Consider the following 16312-nt stretch of genomic DNA (forward strand, 5'->3'; position numbering starts at 1 on the left):
TAATGGTTAGGGTGAACTGGTTAATGGTTAGGGTAAACTGGTTAATAGTTAAGGTGAACTGGTTAATGGTTAGGGTAAATTGGTTAAGAACATAAGAACAAAGGTAACTGCAGAAGGCCTATTGGCCCATACGAGGCAGCTCCTATTCTATAACCACCCAATCCCACTCATATACTTGTCCAACCCGTGCTTGAAACAATAAGAACATAAGAACATAAGAACAAAGGTAACTGCAGAAGGCCTATTGGCCCATACGAGGCAGCTCCTATTCTATAACCACCCAATCCCACTCATATACTTGTCCAACCCGTGCTTGAAACAATCGAGGGACCCCACCTCCACAATGTTACGCGGCAATTGGTTCCACAAATCAACAACCCTGTTACTGAACCAGTATTTACCCAAGTCTTTCCTAAATCTAAACTTATCCAATTTATATCCATTGTTTCGTGTTCTGTCCTGTGTTGATACTTTTAATACCCTATTAATATCCCCCCGGTTATGTCCATTCATCCACTTGTAAACCTCTATCATGTCACCCCTAACTCTTCGCCTTTCCAGTGAATGCAACTTAAGCTTTGTTAATCTTTCTTCATATGAAAGATTTCTAATTTGGGGAATTAACTTAGTCATCCTACGCTGGACACGTTCAAGTGAATTTATATCCATTCTATAATATGGCGACCAAAACTGAACTGCATAATCTAAATGGGGCCTAACTAGAGCAAGATATAGCTTGAGAACCACACCAGGTGTCTTGTTACTAACGCTGCGATTAATAAATCCAAGTGTCCGATTTGCCTTATTACGAACATTTATGCATTGATCCTTTTGTTTTAAATTCTTACTAATCATAACTCCCAGATCCCTTTCGCAATCCGACTTCGCAATCACAACACCATCTAGCTCGTATCTTGTAACTCTATCATCATTACCTAACCTCAGAACTTTACATTTATCAGCATTAAACTGCATCTGCCAATCCTTTGACCATTTCAAAACCCTATCTAGATCAACTTGAAGTGATAGTGAGTCCTCCTCCGAATTAATTTCCCTACCGATTTTCGTATCATCGGCAAATTTGCAAATGTTGCTACTCAAACCTGAATCTAAATCATTTATATATATTATAAACAACAGAGGTCCCAGGACAGAGCCTTGAGGCACTCCACTTACAACATTTTCCCACTCTGACTTGATTCCATTTATACTAACTCTCTGTTTCCTTTGGTATAGCCATGCCCTAATCCAGCTTAATATAGCACCCCCAATACCATGAGACTCTATTTTTTTTAATCAGTCTTTCATGTGGCACTGTATCAAAAGCTTTGCTAAAGTCAAGGTATACAACATCGCAATCCTTACCACTATCAACTGCCTCAACAATGCTAGAATAAAAAGATAACAAATTTGTTAAACATGAACGGCCATTTATAAAACCATGTTGCGACTCAATTATTAATTTATGTTTTTCAAGATGAAGACGAATTTTATTTGCTATTATAGATTCGAGTAACTTTCCCACAATAGACGTTAGGCTAATTGGTCGATAGTTAGACGCAAGTGATCTATCTCCTTTCTTAAAAACTGGTATCACATTAGCAACTTTCCAAAACTCTGGCACTCTGCCTGACTCTATTGATTTATTAAATATGGTTGACAGTGGGTCACAAAGCTCCTCTTTGCATTCTTTAAGCACCCTAGCAAACACTTCATCCGGCCCTGGGGATTTGTTTGGTTTGAGTTTTACTATTTGTTTAAGAACATCATCCCTGGTAACTGCTAAACTCGTCAACCTGTCCTCGTCCCCACCCACATAGACTTGTTCGGCTGAAGGCATATTGTTAAGTTCCTCTTTAGTAAATACAGATACAAAATATTTATTAAAAATACTACTCATCTCTTCATCACTATCTGTTATTTGACCTGTCTCAGTTTTTAATGGACCTATCCTTTCCCTAGTCTTAGTACGATATAACTGAAAAACCCCTTTAGGATTTGTCTTTGCTTGCCCTGCTATGCGAACTTCATAGTTTCTTTTTGCTTTCCTTATCTCTTTTTTAACATTTCTAACCAGTTGTACGAATTCCTGTTCTAAAGTGACCTCCCCATTTTTAATCCTTTTGTACCAAGCTCTCTTTTTACCTATAAGGTTCTTCAAATTCTTTGTTATCCACTTTGGGTCATTAGTATACGATCTATTCAATTTGTATGGTATACTACGTTCCTGTGCTTTGTTTAGAATATTCTTAAATAAGTTATATATTGAATCCACATCGAAATCCCCATTTAAGTCACCTATCGCTGGGTTCATGTCTCGCTCCAAGACCGGCCCACACCCCATACCCAAGCCTTTCCAATCAATTTGACCCAAAAAATTTCTTAGGCTATTAAAATCAGCTTTTCGAAAATCTGGCACTTTAACAGGATTTTCTCCTACTGGTCTATTCCATTCTATGCTAAATCTGATTTCTTTGTGATCACTGCTCCCTAGCTCACTCCCTATTTCGATGTCATTAATTTGCGTTTCCCTGTTAGTTAACACTAAATCTAAAATATTATTTTCCCGTGTTGGTTCCTTAATGTGTTGCGTAAGAAAGCAATCGTCAATTAATTCTAGAAAATCTTCTGCTTCACTATTCCCTGTTTTGTTCAACCAGTTTATTCCGCTAAAATTAAAGTCACCCATGACATAAATACTGTTAGATCTAGATGCTCTAGATATTTCATCCCATAGATGCTTTGCTTCCATTCTGTCTAAATTTGGTGGCCTATATATTACTCCTATTATAATATTATTAGCTTTTTCGTTTAATTCAATCCAAATAGTTTCTGTGTGTGGCTCTGTTTTGATTCCCTCTTTGAGACTACATTTCAAATTGTCCCTAACATATATGGCTACTCCACCTCCTCGTCTAATACATCTATCTGTGTGAAATAGTTTAAATCCATATATTTGATATTCAGCTAATAGTTCTCTATTTTCTACATTCATCCACGTTTCGGTAAGTGCAATAATATCTATTTTTTCTGTGCAGACAAGAGCATTTAATTCGTTAATTTTATTTCTTAGACTTCTACTGTTAGTGTAATATACCCTAAGTGAATTGTTATTTTGCGGACCTTCTCTTTCCCTGATCGTTTTGCCAATTCCTTTCTCCCACAAACACATACTTTTATTACCTCCTTCCTCCAAATCAATTCCCATACCTCTATCTACTAACAGTTTAAACCCAAACAAACACCTCTAACCACTTCTTCTAGCGAGTTCGCAACAGCAACAACCCCAGCTCTCGATAGATGCACCCCATCACGAGCATACATTTCATTTCTTCCATAGAAGTGTTCCCAGTTGTCTATGAAAGATATTGCATTTGATTTGCAATATCTTTCCAGCCGGCAATTGACACCAAGTGCCCTCGATATCCATTCATTTCCCACTCCCTTTCTTGGAAGAATGCCACATATGATCGGGATTCCTCCCTTGCTCCTAACTAACTCTATGGCTGTTTTATACCTCAGAATCAATCGAGGGACCCCACCTCCACAATGTTACGCGGCAATTGGTTCCACAAATCAACAACCCTGTTACTGAACCAGTATTTACCCAAGTCTTTCCTAAATCTAAACTTATCCAATTTATATCCATTGTTTCGTGTTCTGTCCTGTGTTGATACTTTTAATACCCTATTAATATCCCCCCGGTTATGTCCATTCATCCACTTGTAAACCTCTATCATGTCACCCCTAACTCTTCGCCTTTCCAGTGAATGCAACTTAAGCTTTGTTAATCTTTCTTCATATGAAAGATTTCTAATTTGGGGAATTAACTTAGTCATCCTACGCTGGACACGTTCAAGTGAATTTATATCCATTCTATAATATGGCGACCAAAACTGAACTGCATAATCTAAATGGGGCCTAACTAGAGCAAGATATAGCTTGAGAACCACACCAGATGTCTTGTTACTAACGCTGCGATTAATAAATCCAAGTGTCCGATTTGCCTTATTACGAACATTTATGCATTGATCCTTTTGTTTTAAATTCTTACTAATCATAACTCCCAGATCCCTTTCGCAATCCGACTTCGCAATCACAGCACCATCTAGCTCGTATCTTGTAACTCTATAATCATTACCTAACCTCAGAACTTTACATTTATCAGCATTAAACTGCATCTGCCAATCCTTTGACCATTTCAAAACCCTATCTAGATCAACTTGAAGTGATAGTGAGTCCTCCTCCGAATTAATTTCCCTACCGATTTTCGTATCATCGGCAAATTTGCAAATGTTGCTACTCAAACCTGAATCTAAATCATTTATATATATTATAAACAACAGAGGTCCCAGGACAGAGCCTTGAGGCACTCCACTTACAACATTTTCCCACTCTGACTTGATTCCATTTATACTAACTCTCTGTTTCCTTTGGTATAGCCATGCCCTAATCCAGCTTAATATAGCACCCCCAATACCATGAGACTCTATTTTTTTAATCAGTCTTTCATGTGGCACTGTATCAAAAGCTTTGCTAAAGTCAAGGTATACAACATCGCAATCCTTACCACTATCAACTGCCTCAACAATGCTAGAATAAAAAGATAACAAATTTGTTAAACATGAACGGCCATTTATAAAACCATGTTGCGACTCAATTATTAATTTATGTTTTTCAAGATGAAGACGAATTTTATTTGCTATTATAGATTCGAGTAACTTTCCCACAATAGACGTTGGCTAATTGGTCGATAGTTAGACGCAAGTGATCTATCTCCTTTCTTAAAAACTGGTATCACATTAGCAACTTTCCAAAACTCTGGCACTCTGCCTGACTCTATTGATTTATTAAATATGGTTGACAGTGGGTCACAAAGCTCCTCTTTGCATTCTTTAAGCACCCTAGCAAACACTTCATCCAGCCCTGGGGATTTGTTTGGTTTGAGTTTTACTATTTGTTTAAGAACATCCTCCCTGGTAACTGCTAAACTCGTCAACCTGTCCTCGTCCCCACCCACATAGACTTGTTCGGCTGAAGGCATATTGTTAAGTTCCTCTTTAGTAAATACAGATACAAAATATTTATTAAAAATACTACTCATCTCTTCATCACTATCTGTTATTTGACCTGTCTCAGTTTTTAATGGACCTATCCTTTCCCTAGTCTTAGTACGATATAACTGAAAAAACCCTTTAGGATAATGGTTAGGGTGAAAAAAAAAAAAACCCTTTAGGATAATGGTTAAGGTTAATAGTTAAGGTGAACTGGTTAATGGTTAGGGTGAACTGGTTAATGGTTAGGGTGAACTGGTTAATGGTTAGGGTGAACTGGTTAATGGTTAGGGTGAACTGGTTAATGGTTAAGGTGAACTGGTTAATGGTAAGGGTAAATTGGTTAATGGTTAGGGTAAACTGGTTAATGGTTAAGGTGAACTGGTTAATGGTTAGGGTGAACTGGTTAATGGTTAGGGTGAACTCGTTAATGGATAAGGTGAACTGGTTAATAGTTAGGGTGAACTGGTTAATGGTTAGGGTGAACTGGTTAATGGTTAAGGTGAACTGGTTAATGGTAAGGGTAAATTGGTTAATGGTTAGGGTAAACTGGTTAATGGTTAAGGTGAACTGGTTAATGGTTAGGGTGAACTGGTTAATGGTTAGGGTGAACTCGTTAATGGATAAGGTGAACTGGTTAATAGTTAGGGTGAACTGGTTAATGGTTAAGGTAACTGGTTAATGGTTAAGGTAACTGGTTAATGGTTAAGGTAAACTCGTTAATGGTTAGGGTTAACTGGTTAATGGTTAGGGTGAACTCGTTAATGGTTAGGGTAAACTGGTTAATGGTTAGGGTGAACTGGTTAATGGTTAGGGTAAACTGGTTAATGGTTAGGGTGAACTGGTTAATGGTTAAGGTGAACTGGTTAATGGTAAGGGTAAACTGGTTAATGGTTAGGGTGAACTGGTTAATGGTTAAGGTGAACTGGTTAATGGTAAGGGTAAATTGGTTAATGGTTTGGGTAAACTGGTTAATGGTTAAGGTGAACTGGTTAATGGTTAGGGTGAACTGGTTAATGGTTAGGGTGAACTCGTTAATGGATAAGGTGAACTGGTTAATAGTTAGGGTGAACTGGTTAATGGTTAAGGTAACTGGTTAATGGTTAAGGTAACTGGTTAATGGTTAAGGTAAACTCGTTAATGGTTAGGGTTAACTGGTTAATGGTTAGGGTGAACTCGTTAATGGTTAGGGTGAACTGGTTAATAGTTAGGGTGAACTGGTTAATGGTTAGGGTAAACTGGTTAATGGTTAGGGTGAACTGGTTAATGGTTAGGGTGAACTGGTTAATGGTTAGGGTGAACTGGTTAATGGTTAGGGTGAACTGGTTAATGGTTAGGGTAAACTGGTTAATAGTTAAGGTGAACTGGTTAATGGTTAGGGTAAATTGGTTAATAGTTAAGGTGAACTGGTTAATGGTTAAGGTAACTGGTTAATGGTTAAGGTAACTGGTTAATGGTTAAGGTAAACTCGTTAATGGTTAGGGTTAACTGGTTAATGGTTAGGGTGAACTCGTTAATGGAATAGGGTAAACTGGTTAATGGTTAGGGTGAACTGGTTAATAGTTAGGGTGAACTGGTTATGACAATATTAACAGTAAAGTTAGCGTTTAATCCTAATCCTAAAGGTTATGATAATTTTATTAGGATAAAAGCTATTTTAATTTTATAATAATGTTTATATCAATGGTTATTTTAATAGTTAAGTTAATGGTTTTGTTAATGGTAATGTCAGTGGTTATATTAATGTTTATGTTAATGGCAATGGTAAAGATAATGGCTATGAGAAAGTTAGTATGAGCCATGGCGAGGAGTCGAACCTGTGCTCTGAGTACTACCAAGCACACGCCTTATACCACTGCTCTGAGCACTACCAAGCACACGCCTTATACCACTGCTCTGAGCACTACCAAGCACACGCCTTATACCACTGCTCTGAGCACTACCAAGCACACGCCTTATACCACTGCTCTGAGCACTACCAAGCACACGCCTTATACCACTGCTCTGAGCACTACCAAGCACACGCCTTATACCACTGCTCTGAGCACTACCAAGCACACGCCTTATACCACTGCTCTGAGCACTACCAAGCACACGCCTTATACCACTGCTCTGAGTACTACCAAGCACACGCCTTATACCACTGCACCACGACATGGTCAAAAGCAATACACTCTGGGAGTCAACTGAATGTTCTGGTGTGGCTGAGCCTAACCTGGGCTCCACACAATGCACTCTGGCTTGTTCTCTGGCTTGTACTGTGGCTTGCACTCTGGCTTGTACTCTGTCTTGTACTCTGGTTTGAACTCTGGCTTGTACTCTGGCTTGTTCTCTGGCTTGTACTCTGGCTTGTACTCTGGCTTGTACTCTGTCTTGTACTGTGGCTTGTACTCTGGCTTGAACTCTGGCTTGTACTCTGGCTTGTACTCTGGCTTGTACTCTGGCTTGTACTGTGGCTTGTACTCTGGCTTGTACTCTGTCTTGTACTGTGGCTTGCACTCTGGCTTGTACTCTGTCTTGTACTCTGGCTTGAACTCTGGCTTGTACTGTGGCTTGTACTGTGGCTTGTACTCTGGCTTACACTCTGGCTTGTACTCTGGCTTGTACTCTGTCTTGTACTCTGGCTTGAACTCTGGCTTGTACTCTGGCTTGAACTCTGGCTTGTACTCTGGCTTGTACTCTGGCTTGTACTCTGGCTTGCACTCTGGTTTGTACTCTGGCTTGAACTCTGGCTTGTACTCTGGCTTGTACTCTGGCTTGCACTCTGGCTTGCACTCTGTCTTGTACTCAGAGTGCAAGCCAGAGTACAAGCCAGAGTACAAGCCAGAGTACAAGCCAGAGTGCAAGCCAGTCTTGTACTCTGGCTTGCACTCTGGCTTGTACTCTGCCTTGTACTCTGGCTTGAACTCTGGCTTGTACTCTGGCTTGTACTGTGGCTTGCACTGTGGCTTGCACTCTGTCTTGTACTCTGGCTTGCACTCTGGCTTGTACTCTGGCTTGTACTCTGGCTTGTACTCTGGCTTGCACTCTGGCTTGAACTCTGGCTTGTACTGTAGCTTGCACTCTGGCTTGTACTCTGTCTTGTACTCTGGCTTGAACTCTGGCTTGTACTCAGGCTTGTACTCTGGCTTTTACTCTGGCTTGCACTCTGGCTTGTACTGTGGCTTGTACTATGGCTAGCACTCTGGCTTGCACTCTGGCTTGTACTGTGGCTTGTACTCTGGCTTGCACTCTGGCTTGTACTCTGGCTTGTACTCTGGCTTGTACTCTGGCTTGTACTGTGGCTTGCACTCTGGCTTGCACTCTGTCTTGTACTCTGGCTTGAACTCTGGCTTGTACTCTAGCTTGTACTCTGGCTTGCACTCTGGCTTGCACTATGGCTTATACTCTGGCTTGAACTCTGGCTTGCACTCTGGCTTGTATTCTGGCTTTCACTCTGGCTTGTACTGTGGCTTGTACTCTGGCTTGCACTCTGGCTTGTACTCTGGCTTGCACTCTGGCTTGTACTGTGGCTTGTACTGTGGCTTGTACTCTGGCTTTCACTCTGGCTTGCACTCTGGCTTGTACTCTGGCTTGTACTGTGGCTTGCACTCTGGCTTGCACTCTGGCTTGCACTCTGGCTTGTATTCTGGCTTTCACTCTGGCTTGTACTGTGGCTTGCACTCTGTCTTGTACTCTGGCTTGCACTCTGGCTTGTACTCTGGCTTGCACTCTGGCTTGTACTGTGGCTTGTACTGTGGCTTGTACTCTGGTTTGCACTCTTGCTTGCACTCTGGCTTGTACTCTGGCTTGTAATGTGGCTTGCACTCTGGCTTGCACTATGGCTTATACTCTGGCTTGAACTCTGGCTTGCACTCTGGCTTGTATTCTGGCTTTCACTCTGGCTTGTACTGTGGCTTGTACTCTGGCTTGCACTCTGGCTTGTACTCTGGCTTGTACTGTGGCTTGCACTCTGGCTTTCACTCTTGCTTGCACTCTGGCTTGTACTCTGGCTTGTACTGTGGCTTGCACTCTGGCTTGCACTATGGCTTATACTCTGGCTTGAACTCTGGCTTGCACTCTGGCTTGTATTCTGGTTTTCACTCTGGCTTGTACTCTGGCTTGTACTCTGGCTTTCACTCTGGCTTGTACTGTGGCTTGCACTCTTTCTTGTACTCTGGCTTGCACCCTGGCTTGTACTCTGGCTTGCACTCTGGCTTGTACTCTGGCTAGCACTCTGGCTTGCACTCTGGCTTGCACTCTGGCTTGTACCCTGGCTTGCCCTCTGGCTTGCACTCTGGCTTGTTCTCGGGCTTGCACTCTGGCTTGTACTCTGGCTTGTACTGTGGCTTGCACTCTGGCTTGTACTCTGGCTTGTACTCTGGCTTGCACTCTGGCTTGCAGTCTGGCTTTCACTCTTGCTTGCACTCTGGCTTGTACTCTGGCTTGCACTCTGGCTTGCACTCTGGCTTGTACTCTGGCTTGCACTCTGGCTTGCACTCTGGCTTGCACTCTGGCTTGTACTCTGGCTTGCACTCTGGCTTGTACTGTGGCTTGTACTGTGGCTTGCACTCTGGCTTGCACTATGGCTTATACTCTGGCTGGAACTCTGGCTTGCACTCTGGCTTGTATTCTGGCTTTCACTCTGGCTTGTACTCTGGCTTGCACTCTGTCTTGTACTCTGGCTTGCTCTCTGGCTTGTACTCTGGCTTGCACTCTGGCTTGTACTCTGGCTTGTACTGTGGCTTGCACTATGGGTTATACTCTGGCTTGAACTCTGGCTTGTACTCTGAATTGTATTCTGGCTTGTACTCTGGCTTGCACTCTGGCTTGTATTCTGGCTTGTACTCTGGCTTGTACTCTGAATTGTATTTTGGCTTGCACTCTGGCTTGCACTCTGGCTTGTATTCTGGTTTGTACTCTGGCTTGTACTCTGAATTGTATTCTGGCTTGTACTCTGGCTTGTACTCTGGCTTGTACTCTGGCTTGCACTCTGGCTTGTACTCTGGCTTGTACTGTGGCATGCACTCTGTCTTGTACTCTGGCTTGCACTCTGGTTTGCACTCTGGCTTGTACTGTGGCTTGCACTCTGTCTTGTACTCTGGCTTGCACTCTAGCTTGAACTCTGGCTTGTACTCTGGCTTGCACTCTGGCTTGCACTCTGGCTTGTACTGTGGCTTGCACTCTGGCTTGTATTCTGGCTTGTACTCTGGCTTGTACTCTGAATTGTATTCTGGCTTGTACTCTGGCTTGTACTCTGGCTTGTACTCTGGCTTGCACTCTGGCTTGCACTCTGGCTTGTACTGTGGCTTGCACTCTGTCTTGTACTCTGGCTTGCACTCTAGCTTGAACTCTTTCTTGTACTCTGGCTTGCACTCTGGCTTGTACTCTGGCTTGTACTGTGGCTTGCACTCTGGCTTGCACTATGGCTTATACTTTGGCGTGCACTCTGGCTTGTACTCTGGATTGTACTCTGGCTTGCATTCTGGCTTGTACTCTGGCTTGTGCTCTGGTTTGTACTCTGGCTTGCACTATGGCTTATACTCTGGCTTGCACTCTTCCTTGTACTTAGGCTTGGACTCTGGCTTGTAATCTGACTTGTATTCTGGCTTGTACTCTGGCTTGCACTCTGGCTTAAACTCTGTCTTGTATTTTGGCGTGCACTCTGGCTTGTAATCTTGCTTGTATTCTGGCATGTACTCTGGCTTGTACTCTGGATTGCACTCTGGCTTGTACTCTGGCTAGTACTGTGGCTTGCACTCTGGCTTCTACTCTGGCTTGCACTCTGGCTTGCACTCTGGCTTGTACTCTGGCTTGCACTCTGGCTTGTACTCTGGATTGTACTCTGGCTTGTAATCTGGCTTGTACTCTGGTTTGCACTCTGGCGTGTATTCTGGCTTTCACTATGGCTTGTACTCTGGCTTGTACTCTGGCTTGCATTCTGGCTTGTACTCTGGCTTGTACTCTGGCCTGCACTCTGACTTGTACTCTGGCTTATACTCTGGCTAGTGCTCTGGCTTGCACTCTGGCTTGTAATCTGGTTTGTACACTGGCTTTTACGCTGGCTTATACTCTGGCTTGCACCCTGGCGTGTACTCTGGCTTGCACCCTGGCGTGTACTCTGGCTTGCACCCTGGCGTGTACTCTGGCTTGCACTCTGGCGTGTACTCTGGCTTGCACTGTAGCTTGCACCCTGACTTGCACTCTGGCTTGTACCGTGGCTTGCACTCTGTCTTGTATTCTATCTTGCAATCTGGCTTGTACTCTGGCTTGTACTCGGGCGTGTACTCTGGCTTTCACTCTGGCTTGCACTCTAGCTTGCACCCTGACTTGCACTCTGGCTTGCACCCTTACTTGCACCCTGACTTGCACTCTGGCTTGTACTCTGGCTTCCACTCTAGCTTGCACCCTGGCTTGTACTCTGGCTTGCACTCTGGCTTGTACTCTAGCTTGCACCCTGACTTGCACTCTGGCTTGCACCCTGGCTTGCACTCTGGTTTGCACTCTGGCTTGCCCTCTGGCTTGCACTCTGACTTGCACTCTGGCGTGCTCTCTGGCGTGTACTCTGGCTTGCACTCTGGCTTGCACTCTGGCGTGTACTCTGGCTTGCAGTCTGGCTTGCACTCTGGCTTGCACTCTGGCGTGTACTCTAGGAGTTCTACGCTATTCCCTAAATGTGGGAAAATAAATCATTAACGTGGTTTATCAGTAAGAAGTTCAGTCGGAGCCATGAATGGGGTTCGAAGCTGCGCTCTGGGTAGTCCCAAGACCTCAGACCACTACGGTGCTGTAAGCTACTACAGTCCAGTCCACACAGGAGGAAAAATGCTAAATAGGTAAAAATATCAACGAAATCTACAAAAAGTTGTTACCGGATTTGGCCGCCATCTTGAAAAAAGATGGCGGCCAAAAACTTATTTGTAAAAACCTGCTTAAGACTCAGTTTAAAAATTGATCGACATATAAAATAATCTCCACAAAATATTCTACACAAAAGGAACTATACATTTTTCTAGTGCATGCAGAGTTTTGACGCTTCAGACGGGAGACTGTTCTAATTTGCTTGTTAACACCCCTAGTTACGTCACAAGGAGTTACGTCACAAGGAGTTACGTCACAAGGAGTTACGTCACAAGGAAACTGGTCGTGTGTGCTATCTTGAAGCATGATTTGAGCTCTTACATCAACTGTTGAAATTTCTTTTGTTTCCTGGAGTAGGGACAGTTAACCTGGCATTAATTATTATTTTGAAGTAAAAAATGTTCTTATTTTGAAGAATTTTTTTTTGGAGACTGCACAGTATGGAGATTGTGCTCAATGTGGAGACTGTGCACAGTGTGGAGATTGTGCTCAATGTGGAGACTGCTCAGTGTGGAGACTGCACCATATGGAGATTATGCACCGTGTGGAGATTGTGCACAGCGTGGAGACTGTGCACAGTGTGATGACTGTGGACAGTGTGAAGACTGTGCACATTGTGGAGACTGTGCACACTATGGAAACTGTGCACTTTGCGAAAATGTAAACACTATAGAGACTGTGCACAATATGGAGGCTGTGCACTGTGTGGAAACTGTGCACAGTGTTGAGACTGTGTACTGTGTGGACACTGTGCACAGTGTGGAGAATGTGTATTGTGTTTTGACTGTGCTCAATGTGGAGACTGTGCACAGTGTAGAGACTGTGCACAGTGTGCTGACTCTGCTGCCGGAAATTCCTACACTATTTACTAATCCTTAACATAAGATGCAAGTGAAAAGTTGCTGTTTTTAGGTTAAATAAACATTAAATAAACGTAATAAATTACGCTAGTTAAGCCTACTAAGAGTTTGTGTCCGTGGCAACTTTGTACTGGAAAATGAGGCGGGTTCGTCACCTGGCCCCACAGGTGGTGGATGTGCAGGACGTGTCTAGGTTATATATATATTAGGCTTAGAGACTGTTCACAGTGTGGAAACTGTGCACTGTTTGGAAACTGTGCACCGTGTGAAGACTGTGCACCGTGTGGAAACTGTGCACCGTGTGAAGACTGTGCACCGTGTGGAGACGGTTCATAGCTGAAAGTCTGTTCAGTCTGGACTGTGCATCGTGTGATGACTGTGCAACGTGTGGAGACTGTGCACAGTGTGGGGAATGTGAACAGTATGGAGACTGTGCACAGTGTGGAGAATGTGCACTATGTGGAGACTGTGCACTGTGTGGGGACTATGCAAAGTGTGAGAAGCGTAAATTGAGACGTAGATCTTGCACCACACCTGCGACAGGTGTGCAATTGCACACCTGAAGCAGGAAAAGGCGGGCCAACGTCTCCGGGGGTTCGGGGGAGGGGGGGGGGGGTCCCCGTGGGAGGGCGTGTGTGGTGCCGCTGGCCCCTTGTGTGTCGCGGGGGGAAGAGGGGCTTGTACTCTGGCTTGCACTCTGACTTGTACTCTGGCTTGTACTCTGACTTGTACTCTGGCTTGTACTCTGGCTTGCACTCTGGCTTGTACTCTGGCTTATACTCTGGCTTGCCCTCTGGCATGTACTCTGGCTTGCCCTCTGGCTTGTATTCTGGCTTGTCCTCTGACTTGCACTCTGGCTTGTACTCTATCTTGCACTCTGGCTTACACTCTGGCTTGCACCCTGGCTTGCACTCTGGTTTGCACTCTGGCTTGCCCTCTGGCTTGCACTCTGACTTGCACTCTGGCGTGCTCTCTGGCGTGTACTCTGGCTTGCACTCTGGCTTGCACTCTGGCGTGTACTCTGGCTTGCAGTCTGGCTTGCACTCTGGCTTGCACTCTGGCGTGTACTCTAGGAGTTCTACGCTATTCCCTAAATGTGGGAAAATAAATCATTAACGTGGTTTATCAGTAAGAAGTTCAGTCGGAGCCATGAGTAGGGTTCGAAGCTGCGCTCTGGGTAGTCCCAAGACCTCAGACCACTACGGTGCTGTAAGCTACTACAGTCCAGTCCACACAGGAGGAAAAATGCTAAATAGGTAAAAATATCAACGAAATCTACAAAAAAGTGTTACCGGATTTGGCCGCCATCTTGAAAAAAGATGGCGGCCAAAAACTTATTTGTAAAAACCTGCTTAAGACTCAGTTTAAAAATTGATCGACATATAAAATAATCTCCACAAAATATTCTACACAAAAGGAACTATACATTTTTCTAGTGCATGCAGAGTTTTGACGCTTCAGACGGGAGACTGTTCTAATTTGCTTGTTAACACCCCTAGTTACGTCACAAGGAGTTACGTCACAAGGAGTTACGTCACAAGGAGTTACGTCACAAGGAAACTGGTCGTGTGTGTTATCTTGAAGCATGATTTGAGCTCGTACATCAACTGTTGAAATTTCTTTTGTTTCCTGGAGTAGGGACAGTTAACCTGGCATTAAATAGTATTTGGAAGAAAAAATGTTCTTATTTTGAAGAATTTTTTTTGGAGACTGTGCACAGTGTGGAGATTGTGCTCAATGTGGAGACTGTGGTCAGTGTGGAGAATGTGCTCAGTGTGGAGACTGTGCTCAGTGTGGAGACTGTGCACAGTGTGGAGACTGTGGTCAGTGTGGAGACTGTGCTCAGTGTGGAGACTGTGCTCAGTGTGGAGACTGTGCTCAGTGTGGAGACTGTGCACAGTGTGGAGACTGTGCTCAGTGTTTAGACTGTGCTCAGTGTGGAGACTGTGCACAGTGTGGAGACTGTGCTCAGAGTGGAGACTGTGGTCAGTGTGGAGAATGTGCTCAGTGTGGAGACTGTGCTCAGTGTGGAGACTGTGCTCAGTGTAGAGACTGTGCTCAGTGTGGAGACTGTGGTCAGTGTGGAGAATGTGCTCAGTGTGGAGACTGTGCTCAGTGTGGAGACTGTGCACAGTGTGGAGACTGTGCTCAGTGTGGAGACTGTGCACAGTGTGGAGACTGTGCACAGTGTGGAGACTGTGCTCAGTGTGGAGACTGTGCTCAGTGTGGAGACTGTGCTCAGTGTGGAGACTGTGCACAGTGTGGAGACTGTGCTCAGTGTGGAGACTGTGCACAGTGTGGAGACTGTGCACAGTGTGGAGACTGTGCTCAGTGTGGAGAATGTGCTCAGTGTGGAGACTGTGCTCAGTGTGGAGACTGTGCTCAGTGTGGAGACTGTGCTCAGTGTAGAGACTGTGCTCAGTGTGGAGACTGTGCTCAGTGTGGAGACTGTGCTCAGAGTATAGACTGTGCTCAGAGTGGAGACTGTGCTCAGTGTAGAGACTGTGCTCAGTGTGGAGACTGCACCATATGGAGACTTTGCACCGTGTGAAGATTGTGCACAGTGTGGAGACTGTGCACAGTGTGATGACTGTGGACAGTGTGAAGACTGTGCACATTGTGGAGACTGTGCACACTGGACTATGTGTGCACAGTGTGAATACTGTGCACTGTGTGAAGACTGTGCACAGTGTGGAAATTGTGCAATTTTTGGAGACAGTGCACAGTATAGAGACTGTACTGTGTGGAGACTGCGCACAGTATGGAGACTGTGCTTCGTGTGGAGACTGTGCACCGTATGAAGACTATGCTCAGTGTGGGAGACTGTGCATCGTGTGATGACTGTGCAACGTGTAGAGACTATGGACAGTGACGATACTGTGCACGGTGTGGAGACTGTGTACTGTGTGGAGACTGTACACAGTGTGGAGACGCTGTATAGTGTGGAGATTGTGCAAAGTGAGGAGACTGTGCACAATGTGAAAGCAGTGCCCCGTATGTAGACTGTGCAGCGTGTGAAAACGTTGCACAGTGTAGAGAAGTGTGAAGAATGTGCCCACTGTGGAAACTGTGCACTCTGTGAAAATGTAAACACTGTAGAGACTGTGCACAATATGGAGGCTGTGCACTGTGTGGAAACTGTGCACAGTGTTGAGACTGTGTACTGTGTGGACACTGTGCACAGTGTGGAGAATGTGTATTGTGTTTTGACTATGCACAATCAAATCAAATCATATCAAATGTTTATTTAGGTAAGGTACATACATACAAGAGATTTTACAAAGAGTGATGGATTTATAGATAGGGCTAGTACATACAATGCCTAAAGCCACTATTACGCAAAGCGTTTCGGGCATGAAAAACTTAAATGACTAAAGCTTAATACTAATTGAGCATAAAGAATAAAATGAAAACATGGAATGAAAACATAGCTGAAAAAGCAGCACAAATACAATTCGTTAGACAAACAGCGCTCTTTTAAAAAAACAGACATTGGATGACATTAGAGGGGTTAGGTAGGTTACAGGGAATTTATTAGGTAGTGCTTCGTTTTTATCT

At 44.0% G+C, this 16312-nt stretch overlaps 3 protein-coding genes and 1 pseudogene across 3 annotated transcripts; all 4 read right to left on the reverse strand.

Annotated features, from left to right (window-relative positions):
- Positions 1–7264: 7264 nt before the first annotated feature.
- Positions 7265–8185, reverse strand: LOC138365965 (adhesive plaque matrix protein-like; the record flags this gene model as incomplete). The annotated part of the gene is made up of 2 exons (XM_069326681.1): positions 7265–7806; positions 7903–8185. Coding segments are annotated over 2 exons (825 nt in total), but the record flags the coding sequence as incomplete, so codon positions are not given.
- A 1599-nt stretch (positions 8186–9784) lies between these two features.
- LOC138365974 (adhesive plaque matrix protein-like) lies at positions 9785–10729 on the reverse strand (annotated as a pseudogene).
- Positions 10730–11383: 654 nt separating this feature from the next.
- Positions 11384–11921, reverse strand: LOC138365981 (protein TsetseEP-like). Its single transcript, XM_069326700.1, has 2 exons — positions 11906–11921; positions 11384–11703 (listed from the first exon to the last, which is right to left on the reverse strand). The coding sequence occupies exons 1-2, from the start codon at positions 11919–11921 to the stop codon at positions 11384–11386; spliced, it is 336 nt and encodes a 111-aa protein (XP_069182801.1).
- A 1044-nt stretch (positions 11922–12965) lies between these two features.
- On the reverse strand, positions 12966–14062 carry LOC138365989 (protein TsetseEP-like). The gene is made up of 3 exons (XM_069326710.1): positions 14047–14062; positions 13439–13844; positions 12966–13227 (listed from the first exon to the last, which is right to left on the reverse strand). The coding sequence occupies exons 1-3, from the start codon at positions 14060–14062 to the stop codon at positions 12966–12968; spliced, it is 684 nt and encodes a 227-aa protein (XP_069182811.1).
- Positions 14063–16312: the final 2250 nt, after the last annotated feature.

Source organism: Procambarus clarkii, chromosome 2, assembly GCF_040958095.1.
Source record: "Procambarus clarkii isolate CNS0578487 chromosome 2, FALCON_Pclarkii_2.0, whole genome shotgun sequence".
In the NCBI taxonomy this organism is placed as follows: domain Eukaryota; kingdom Metazoa; phylum Arthropoda; class Malacostraca; order Decapoda; family Cambaridae; genus Procambarus; species Procambarus clarkii.